Source organism: Gasterosteus aculeatus, chromosome 8 (assembly GCF_964276395.1).
Source record: "Gasterosteus aculeatus chromosome 8, fGasAcu3.hap1.1, whole genome shotgun sequence".
Classification (NCBI taxonomy): domain Eukaryota; kingdom Metazoa; phylum Chordata; class Actinopteri; order Perciformes; family Gasterosteidae; genus Gasterosteus; species Gasterosteus aculeatus.
This window is the reverse complement of record NC_135695.1, coordinates 15584240-15595378: the sequence shown is the minus strand read 5'-3', so window position 1 is coordinate 15595378 and position 11139 is coordinate 15584240. Positions and strand designations below refer to the sequence as shown.

Here is an 11139-nt window from a genome sequence, read left to right as displayed (position 1 = left end):
TGGAACCAGGTTCCACTTTCAGTCCAGGGGGCAGGTTCGGTCAGCTCTTTTAAAGTAAAACTTAAAACTTTCCTCTTTGATTCTGCCTATAGTTAGGGCTGGCTCAGGTTAGCCCGGACCAGCCCTTAGTTAAGCTGCTATAGGCTTAGAATGCTCCTCTCTCACGCTCTCGTTCTACAATAATTCACGTTTTATTAATGCACATGACTAATTCAGCTTCTTTCCGGGAGTTTTTTTTGTGCTTTCTCCCATAGCAGGTCTCGTAGATCGTGGTTCCTTCGGGACCCTGGTCCTGACACCTGCCGTGGCCCTGCTGACGCCTGCTGCTGGCATCATCATCATCATTAGTATTTTTGATATTAATCATATTACTGTACTCGTAAACCAACATTACCCTCTCCTTAAGTCTCTGTGCTCTCCCTCCCCACAGGCTTCTGTGGATGGTGGTTCTATCTGATGGTGGTTGCCCCTACAGTGGTCCTGCTGTGCGCCTGGCTTACTACTCACAGTTACTTGAATCATTTCTGACATGGGAATTGCATGTATTATACATTGTTCATTCTGTACACATGGCATCCATTGTAGTCTGTCCATCCCGGGAGTGGAATCCCTCCTCTGACGTTCTCCCTAAGGTTTCTTCCCTTTTTTCCCTCTTGGAAGGCTTTTTTCATTTTTTGGGGAGTTTTTCCTGTGCCGATGGTGGGTTTCGGGACAGAGGATGTTGTATGTGTACAGACTGTAAAGCCCTCTGAGGCAAATTTGTAATTTGCGACTATCCATCCATCCATCCATTGTCAGACCGCTTATCCTGCACACAGGGTCGCGGGGGGGCTGGAGTCCATCCCAGCTAACTTCGGGCGATAGACAGGGTACACCCTGGATTGGTCGCCAGCCAATCGCAGGGCAACACAGAGACACACAACCATTCACACTCACATTCACACAACTACGGGCAATTTAAAGTCCCCAATTAACCTGATCCCCAGAGCATGTCTTTGGACTGTGGGAGGAAGCCGGAGAACCCGGAGAGAACCCACGCAGACACGGGGAGAACATGCAGACTCCACACAGAAAGGCCACTGGGCGGAATCGAACCCAGGGCCTTCTTGCTGTGAGGCGACAGTGCTAACCACCACGCCACCGTGCCGCCCTAATTTGCGACTATGGGCTATACAAAATAAAATGAAATCTTTAAATGAACAGTTGAATCAAGGTTATTAGAAATACAAATGGTATAATGTCAGATAGTTGAGATAGTTGGTTAATTGGATTTAATCCAAAATTGGTTTCTTGTCATATATTATTATTTCTTTCATGAGCTTAAATATTTACCTATGTTTTAACTCAACCTGAGTAAAAAAGACAAACGACTATTGGTATGAGTGATTTTCATTTTGCTTTATTGACATTTTGTAACTGGCATTGTAAATAATTTACAAGAGAGATGGTTTTTCAATCTTTAAATGAACAGTTGAACAAGGTAATCAGAAACAAAAATGGAATAATGTCATCGGACTGAAGTCTGTGAGATTATGCGCATTGAGCGCTGCAACGGCAGGCCACGTGGGCTTCGGCTGTTTCTCTAATGTCGGCGCTCTTCTCGAAGATACTGCTTAGACCCTCAGAGCGGTTCAGGTTAGATGCTGCAAAAAATGGAGGGAGTAAAGCAATTAAGTATGGCTTAATATAACATATTATATACGAATCATTTCCTTTTGTTTGTGCATGTTTTTTGCTGACTCACCAGCGGGCACGCAGTGGTAGGCAACATTGACGGTGGTTGTCCTCACTGCCACGCAGCCGGGCAAGCAGCGCAGCACAGGCTCAACAGAGTAGCATTTGGACTGTTGGCCATGGATGACCACCTGCTTCTCAAGCTTCACAGATTCAAGATTCATGTAACACTCTGAAAAGGGGGGAAATTGATTTTAATTATACATATATCTGCCTACAGCAGCAATCTTTTAAAGTAGTTTATTGATATTATTCATTTTATATTCTTCCAATGGCAAATGTTGAAGCAAGTTTTGTATTACCAGAGGCGTCACGGCAGCTTTTTCCAGGCAGAACCCAGCTATGAGCAAAGCTGACTGCGTTCTCGGTCTGGCGTTTGTTGGGTGTCTCGAACTCCTTTCTGATTTCGCCGTCAGCCGTTCCACAGAGTCCACAAGTCTTACTTCTCATCCAGTCCACAATTTGAACCTGGAAAAACCTCAAACAATTCAGTCTTTGACCCATTAACAGCTTGGATGTGAAAACACCTAAATCTTAAAGATAGCTTTTGGATTTCTGCAATCACCTTCACTGATGCCAGATCAAAGTAGACCTCCTGGAGACCAAAACGGGGAGCAAAGACAGAGATGCCCTCAGAGCTCTTTTTGATATTGAATTTTCCTAAAATGAATGAAGATTTTAAATATGTAAGTTTTCAGTTTCAGCAATTTGAAAAATTTGAGCATGACAAAATAAATTGAATTAATAGAATAAAGAACCTTCGGGTTGATCATAAGGCAGTTTGCTGAGTTCTACACCGTTAACCTTGGCCTTAATAGCACCGTCCTTGGGGTACAGTTCCACTTCACTGTTGGAAAACAATAGAAATACATGTATGTTTTTTTTTTATTGATTTGTTTTGTTTAGTTTGTTCCTACAATTTACTTAGAAATACTTGTTCTTACACGTTGTCGATCTTGACGTAGATCCAGTTCTCTTTCTTTGATTGATCCCTCTTAAGCAGAACAATGAATTTGAGTTCTTCGGTGCAATCCTGAGCCATGACCTGGAAGCAAGAGTGGGGCATCTCGATCCTGTGTTCCCTCTTGTTGAATGTGGTCAGCGTATCTTTGACCATGGAACACTCAGCTGAAATGGGAGGAAATGATCAGTAAGCTATCTATTTACTTGATTGCTGAGACTATTTCATAATACCTATGCCTTCAAATGTTTTCACCTGCATTAGCCTTGGTGATCATGTAGATGAACTTGGCGGCCAAGTTGTTCTCGTATGGTTTCAACTCAGCGGCAGCGTCACCGATTGGCAGAGAAATAGGGATAGGAATTCTAAGTTTGTAAAATGTCCTCTGTAATACCGAAAAATGAAAATGGTTATGAAGAGTGTATTAGCCAACTCTGTGACAAAGTGTGATGCAGACATTGTGTGTAAATAATGGGCAATCAAACCGTACCTTTGGTGTCTTCAGAACAACATTGAGGGTCTTCTCAGAAGCAGCAGCCAGAGACAGTTTGATCTCATTGCGAACATTTTGGACCTTCGCCTGGGTTATTCCAAATCTCGTTGTGTAGCGGGAAAGGAAGTCAGAGAGCCTAGCATTGCAAAAAGGGTTAATTAAGGTTATTTTAAATTAAAAACCAAATGTGTGGTAAACACGTATATCAGAAAAACTAAATTAAATAATGCCAAAGGAAATATATTATAGTAGTGATACAAATTTTGAATTTTCAATATAGTATACGTAGGTACACATAGGTAGGTATACATACGTATATGTAGTACATAGAGTATTTCGTAATGAATTTCTTTTTTTCCAGTAGTTTTTATAGCAAAACATTCCGCGTGAAATGAAAATCGCTGAAATCACAACAATTTACCTTTTTGCGAAGCGTTTCATGCTCTCTGGAAGTTTTTCCCAGGTAATCTTCATGCGGACTGCAGCGTCTTCTCCGATACGGCCAGTCTCAGCTGTGATCTCAGTCGAGTATTCTTTGCACTCAAGGCCCCAGGCAAGTTTAGCCTGCCATACATTTCGATCAAAATTAAAATCTCAAGTACCAGATAGATTTTTAACCAACGTTACATCACCAAATCCAATTTTTTACCATTAATTTGTGGTCGCTCAGCTTCACACCATCGGCACAGATTCTCCAGTGGTTATTCTGTTCCAGACTAGCGAAGACGATCTGCAGTCTCTCATTAGCTCTGTCAACATAAGCTGCGACCTGGTATCCCTGAACCTGGTCGTCAGCTCTCACAGCACGTATGAGAATGGTCACAGCAGGATTGAGGGTATAAGAAAGGTACTTGGCCTTTAAGGAAAAAGCAGAAATTGATAAAGATGACATTTTATATTGATTTTCCACCAATCACAAAAGTCTGTAAATGTCTTGGTCTTATGACTTACCCTATTGTAGATGTTCTCAAAGCTGTGAGCACTGCTTTTTCCGTTGGCACGTTCCCTGGAATCGGCATGCTGCAAAAAAAGAAACCATACATTTAGCCTGCTGAACATGTCATGAACAAAGTGCCTGTGTCATCAATCTGATGATTACCTGGTGGATGTGGTCCTTGGTGAAGTTCATTGCGTTTAGTTGTTGCTGCAATAGGAAATTAGATTATGAGATTATTTCATGTACATTTGGGTTTTAGTTTGTATTTTAGAGGTAAAGTTGAATCACCTTGGTCCTGTAGGTGATCCTGGAGCTGGAGGAGCTGGAGGAGCTGGAGGAGCTGGAGGAACTGGAGGAGTTGGAAGAACTGCTGCTGGAAGAGGACACCTTGCTCCTGCGGCTAGAAGAGGAGCTGGAGGAAGACTTGGATGACGCAGAGGAGGATTTGCTTGAGCGAGAGCTGGAAGTTTTAGCGCTGCTGGAGCTGGAAGAAGATGATGTTCTGTTCTTATGACCAGGTGCCAGGATTTTCTTGAGTTTCATCAGTATGTTCTTGTCCCCCAGAAGTTCGTCTTCCTCACTCATGTTAATCACTTTGATGATCTTCTCTGCTGCTTGTTCTCCAACCTGAATCTCAATTTCAATCCTCTCGACGGCTGGTCCGGCAGCTGCAATGGATCAAATGAGCAGATTTGAGCAATTAATAAAAATATTACGTACATACTTTTTTCCTTTGGGTTTGTGCAACTAAGCCTAGCAATATTGCACCTTTTAATTAGTGTTGGGTTTGGGAAATTTTGGCGAGAGGCACACCAACTAATTTAACGTTTTGCGTATTTGATTGCGTTTGCCTTTGAATGTTGTAAAGGGTTCTGTCCTTCATTGAATGCGTTTTTCGAACAACCTTGATTTGTTGTTGATTAACTACAGAAGCGATTTCATGACAAGCCAAGTCAGTCACCACAATTTTGATTAAGACAAACCCATATGTCTATATGCTACAAGTCGTCTAAAGCCGCTTCTAGAAGGTTGGTAAAGGGAAACTACAACATCATCCGTTGACTTACCTGGTGAAATCTCAACCAAGAAGCTGTGTTCTCCAATCATGCTGTAGAGGGGGCAGTCTTTGATGAAGGTGGCGTTGCGAGATTCAAGCTGAGAGCACGCCTTGATACCGAAGGTAAGGCTTTCAGCACACATTCTCTTCTGGATGGCCCTGGACCTCAGTGTGCTTTGAGCGTTACCCCCAAGGATTTCAGATGATGCTGACTGTAAAACAACAATAGAGGTCATAACATGAATTTGAAAAAGGGAAAAAAGGTGTTCAGTGAATCAAACTCACGGTGCTACTAGCCACAGAGGAAGCCACCCTTGACATCTTTGAGGAAAAGGTCCCCCTTGACACTTCAACTGCAGATGGAACCATTGGTGTGATTTTGGCAGCAGCGAGGTCTTCCACATTTCTTGCAATGGCAAAAGTCTCAACACTGTTGGAGGATAAAATAATTTGAGGCTACTAAAATGTCAAAAAAACTAGTTAATTAATGTTACCTGATGACCAGTACATACCGTGCGGATGCAATTTTACTGACACCCTTAAGAGGAAGGAGCTGAAGCTTGAAGTTGCCCTTAATCATGTCGAGTCTTGCTTCTAATTTTGCAGGAAGAAGTGTGTGAACTTTGGCTCTTGACATCAGAACAGCCTGGAGGAAAGCAGTGTTCACTCCCATAACTGCATACACATGTGTGGAAACACTGCAAAGGACAGAGCACATCAATGTTTAAGGGTATTCTATTCAAATAAATTTCCTTTTGATAGTTAAGCTGATGAGAAGAACCTGAGTATATTTTGAAGCTACAATTGTATTACCTGGGGCTAATGGTAGTCCTCATGCTTATGTCAGACTTCAGGAGCTGGGCAACTTGATAGTCAGCAGGCAGTGAGGGTGACACGGTTGCTTTGACTGTGAAAAACATTTTGGGCATTGGTTTTAATAGTTTGGAATTTAGTAAAATCAGGGACATTTAAACTACACAAATACGACTTACATTCAGCAGATGCAGCAGCCACAGCAGTAGTATATAAACTGAGCTCCATGGGCAGACCAACGCTGGTGGGAATGATGCGACGGACTTCAGACAACAGCAGCGGTTTAGCGTAGTGCAATGTGACACCCGCCAGCAGAGCATCCAAAGACTCTCTGCCATAGCTTTTCATTGCTGGTCCACTGGCAAGCTTTAAGCACATGATCTCTTATAAGACATCAAATATTTGGTGCACATTACATGTATTACTTAGCAGTCACTTCAAGTAAAGCTGTAAAGGATAATGGTGTACCTGAATAAGCTGATTGAAAACGTCCTTGTCAACATTGGCGAAGGCAACTTCCTGTCCAAAGACCTTCACGTAAACGGAGGCCAGGGGCTGGCTGGAAGGAGTAGCCCTCCACTCAGAAAGCTGTGCGAAGAAGAAAAGAGTTTAGAACACTGCATTCAACTTTTGGAAATGAAAATGTGCTTCGATCACATAATCCTTGAAGATTGGTAATATTTTTAACTTCAGAGTGGTCCTCCAAAACTTACAGCTTTCATCACTTGTCTCATCTTGGTCATCCTGTCAGCATTCTCAGGAACCTCCTTGATTTTCAGCAAGGCCTCCTGCATTCCCTCGGTTCTTACTCCAAGCTGAAAAAGACCCGCATTTGATGGTAAGTACTTTTTAAATGATTCCTATGTGAAAGGTTTACAAAACAATATTAATGCAGCTTGATTTATTGAAGGATACATTAATCGCCAGTTAATTTCCCTTTTTGCTATTATAATTTTACGCAGTATTTTGTGCAGAAGGGTAAAACAATGGACGGAAGATGGCCGATATATAATAAATAAATCTATATATATGTAAAAATAAAAGCCTCTCAGTGTTTAAGCTTGCTATGTCAGACATGATTACCTCAACAACATCGGCATAAGCTCCTGCCAGGTAGGTACGAGCTTTGGCCACAATGGATCTTGGCAAAACAGTTGCAGCATCGTTAATATAGAAGGCGCTGGCAGCAGCTCCCATCATCCAGGGGTCTGCACAGCAAAATACAAGGGTTAGCGTTTTATACATATACATAAATAACAACATATTTTAATCCTAAAATCTCTCTATCCTATCATGCTCTTACCGTTGTAGGTATCAACATAGAGAGATCTGCTGAAGCGATAGCTGAGTCTGTCGAACTTGGGACTGAGGATCCTCAGAGCAACATTGCAGGCAGAAGCACTGAAAGTAGCACATTATAACATAAGTGGTTATTGATGCTAACATGTTCAAATTGCAAAAAGGAAGAAAAAAACAAGATTTGATGATTCTTACACAGAGGCCAAGTCAGGTGAAGTGTTTCTGGTCATGGACTTCATGTAAGAGTAGACAAAGCTAGAAACCTGCAGGCTTTTCTCAGTCAAGAGGTTATTGGCAAGAGTAATCACCAGTCCCATGGGCAGCTTGGTCTCAAACAACACAATAGCAGCAGCCATACGGACTTCTGAGTGGAGAGCCTTGTCCATGAACAGCTGAAGAGCCATATCCTGGATCTGATTGACAAAGATTTGTTGTAAATAAAATGTCCTTGAATCTATCCGTTCATCCTTCGTAATACAAGGAATATGACCATGTAGTCTCACCATCTTGGGCTCCCTCTTAGCAATGTTCCTCATGGCCTGAACAGCCTCAATGTGAGCTCTGAGTGGCAGATCAGCAGCAGCACTTCCAATGCCAGGCAGGAACTTTGTGATTGGCTTCAGGCTGGAAGGATGTCCAGCATTTCCCAGTACTTTCAGAGCCATAATGAGTCCCTCAATGTCGTTCTTGTTAGCCTGGACAGCCAGTTCGTGGATGGGCTGTGGAAGGGACATGAAAACATTCATGTAACACGTCTTAGATGCTATAACTGAATGTAATATATGTATATATATATATATATATATATATATATATATATATATATATATATATATATATATAATCCCTCGCAATAAATGATACATACCCTCACAAGCTCAGCGGGGCAGGCTGGGTTCTCTACACAGTATTTAGAAACCAGGGTGCCGTATCCCAGCATGACAACCTCACGCAGAATTGGGTTTTCTTGGATCTTTTTTTCCGAAAACATGCTCTGAAAAGGGGTAAAAGAAATTGTGAATTGATGATAATCCATCCCAATTTTACAACCTTGAAATAAAAATGAAACAATGACGCTAACTTGCCTGTATCAGCGTGATGGCCTCGAGGTCAGCTGTCACCATGTGAATAGATGATATCAGTGCGTGAGTAGATTCTGCAACAGTCAGCTCGCCAGCGAGGAACTTCTCCTTTATGAACCTCAGAGCAGCAGAAGTACCAATGGCTGGGATAACATTCAGGATCCAGTGCCTGGGGAAAATAAATATCATATATAATTGCATTATCAATGGAACTTTTTTTTTTATGGCTCTTAAAAGTCACAATTACCTGTGATCGGCTTTAGCTTTGAACTGATTCCAGATGGCCTCGATACTCTCAAGTCTCGCCACACGCAGTAGCTGGATGAGCTCAAGGAACTTCAGAGGGGCATCTTCGTGGACCTTATCCACATTGAAGGTCACCAGGTGGTTCAGGATCTCAACAACCTGCCAGGATAAAATGTTTCTTAGCCTAGAGTTTGTCTCTTCAAGATGAATTAAAAAGAAAATCTGGGCGATCATTTTATAAAGTACCTGAGCCTCAACATTGCTGATCCTCAGCAGCTGGATGGGTGTCTGAAGAAGCTCGTTGCCGAACTCGTACTGTACTGATCCACGGTGAACATATTCAGCACTGTAAGGGGCCGATCGGGTTTCCTTAATCTCCAGGAAGGTCAGGTTTTGCCTGCAAATGAACATAAATTCTATCAATCTGCACAGTGACACTTTGAGTATAGTGCTGATAACACTGGTATTGCCCTCTTCTTTTTTATTTAAACTACTTACCTAGCCTCCATCTGAGCAGCACCGTTCATGATGTTGAGAGGGGAAAACTGGATGATCTCAATACCCGATGCATTCAAGAGCAGAGCACCGGTGGCTGTTTCCTTGATGACGTAGTTAGAAGCAGCGGCTGCCTTCAGGTTGTTTCCTCTCTGCAATGAGAAGACACAATATCACCACATCAGAGGTGTCAAGAAGTAAACTGTATTAGAGGTTATGAGCCGAGAGGGGAATTGCACTTACAGCCTCACACTGAACACATCTTTCCGTGTAAGTCAAACCAATGTCCTTCATGATTCTCTTCTGGCATTTGTTCAGGTCCTTAGACTTGGTCAACAGGATAAGCTCATCCTTTGCGTCCTCACTGAGGAGATAGTGGGTCTTGCACACACCTTGTGTTCCAGGCTAGTTGACATAAAAACAGTTTGTCAGTATTGTGGCAGTTTGTGAGTGGAAATGAATGAAAATGAGTTATTTGTACCTCTTGCAGCTCATAGACATTTTGAGTCTTCTTGATGTTCAGCTGGAAGATGTTAAGGACTCCTCTGTAGATATTCAGCACAGTTTCAGAGACACCAGCTGGAGCGAATACTTTTCCAACAACACCGTTGGAATATTCAAACTTGATGGGTGTCGTGAGCTGAGCAGCCAGGGCAGAAGTTATCTTGGTAGCTGGGGAGAAATCATCTTTGGGCCAGAGGCCACTGTACTCCAAGATTTCAGGCTCCTCAAGCTGCAAGGAACATGACACTTTGAGTAAATATAACACATGATTGTTTATAAATCACTTTTTCATTACAGTTAATTTGATATCACTCATAAATAAGCTAAAAAATTTAAATGGTCCTTACCTTCAGCGTGTAGCTGTTTTCCGCCTCTGCACTGATCCAAACTTTGCTGAGTAGTTTCACTCCGCTCCGTGCCAGACCCTCCTCGGGTAGGCCGCCCATAACAAATGCCTCATATTTGTAGACATAGGTCTTTCCATCAGCAAACTGGGGAGCTGAAATAATAGAGAAGAAAGCACAGTAGTGAAATATCCATTTCAGTTCAATTTTTAAACTGAGAAACCTTTTATATCCATGCACCATATATTGATAACGTAAAAGAATAACAACTTACCCAAATAGGTTTGGTGACACGCTGCAACACAGAAATATTGGTTATTAATAGTTATTTTGGCCAATTGTATTTATCTGGAAAGACAGTTTGTAAACCTGAAGAACCGTATGTTTATTTTTCTGCTCCATCATTGGTTGTGTATAAACAGCATTGCAGCAAGTGCTGAAGTAGTTTTTTGTTTAAAAATTTAATTCATCTTTCAGTTGATAGTTTTAAATACATAAAGAAAAACTCACCCGCAAGGGCTACCGTGAGGGCCAGCAAAATCACCCTCATGGTTTTTGGATGTGACGTTCTACAGGGAGAGGTCTCCTTTTAAAGCCAGGTTTTGCCGCTCAAAATTAATCATTAACTATGTATCAGCTTTCATTGTCGTTGATGTTACCTTGCCCTGACTATACAGACCAGACAAACAGAGTATGACACGAATGAAAAATGTCAGGCAAGTTGTCCTAACCTGACATCCTGGCAGCCTGATGTCCAAAATCTATAGTTTTGCTCTCTCTCCCGGCATAACCGTTTTGAGAGAATTAAAGGAAATCTTAATTTTTATTACAGTTAACACATTTATATATATATATATATATCCCTTACATTTCTTAACTAACAATACAAATCTTAACATGTTATTTATGTATGTATTTTTGTGTCACTCATTAATCAACAACAAAGATAAAACCTTTCAGTTTAAAACCTTCAGTTGTGAATTATCCAATGACTAAAAATACTTTCATTATCAAAAAAAACTTCCCAAATAAGACATGATAAAAAACAATTATGGAACGGTTACTGTTGCATAAACATGTCACCATTCAAATTTTTCATTAAAATGTCAGTGTGTCATGACCTGAGATTTTATCACGTTTTTGTCAGCTTGATCGAGAAATTGTTCACTCTGCA

At 41.5% G+C, this 11139-nt stretch overlaps 1 protein-coding gene across 2 annotated transcripts; it reads right to left on the bottom strand.

Moving 5' to 3' along the window:
- Nucleotides 1–1379: 1379 nt before the first annotated feature.
- LOC100190880 (vitellogenin-2) lies at nucleotides 1380–10584 on the bottom strand. 2 transcript variants are annotated; one of them, XM_078108361.1, is made up of 34 exons: nucleotides 10476–10584; nucleotides 10240–10260; nucleotides 9969–10120; nucleotides 9599–9850; nucleotides 9361–9522; nucleotides 9121–9269; nucleotides 8869–9019; nucleotides 8624–8781; nucleotides 8380–8545; nucleotides 8163–8288; nucleotides 7798–8013; nucleotides 7490–7707; nucleotides 7299–7396; nucleotides 7079–7203; nucleotides 6709–6810; nucleotides 6464–6583; nucleotides 6175–6361; nucleotides 5996–6089; nucleotides 5695–5880; nucleotides 5468–5612; nucleotides 5193–5394; nucleotides 4414–4793; nucleotides 4288–4332; nucleotides 4140–4208; nucleotides 3838–4044; nucleotides 3610–3752; nucleotides 3186–3324; nucleotides 2951–3080; nucleotides 2679–2862; nucleotides 2493–2581; nucleotides 2300–2394; nucleotides 2037–2202; nucleotides 1745–1906; nucleotides 1380–1643 (listed from the first exon to the last, which is right to left on the bottom strand). In XM_078108361.1, the coding sequence occupies exons 1-34, from the start codon at nucleotides 10513–10515 to the stop codon at nucleotides 1531–1533; spliced, it is 4992 nt and encodes a 1663-aa protein (XP_077964487.1). In that variant the 5' UTR covers nucleotides 10516–10584; the 3' UTR covers nucleotides 1380–1530. The 2 variants fall into 2 exon arrangements, with proteins under 2 accessions (XP_077964487.1, XP_077964486.1); XM_078108360.1 differs by having other exon boundaries at nucleotides 8624–9019.
- Between the last annotated feature and the right edge of the window lie 555 nt (nucleotides 10585–11139).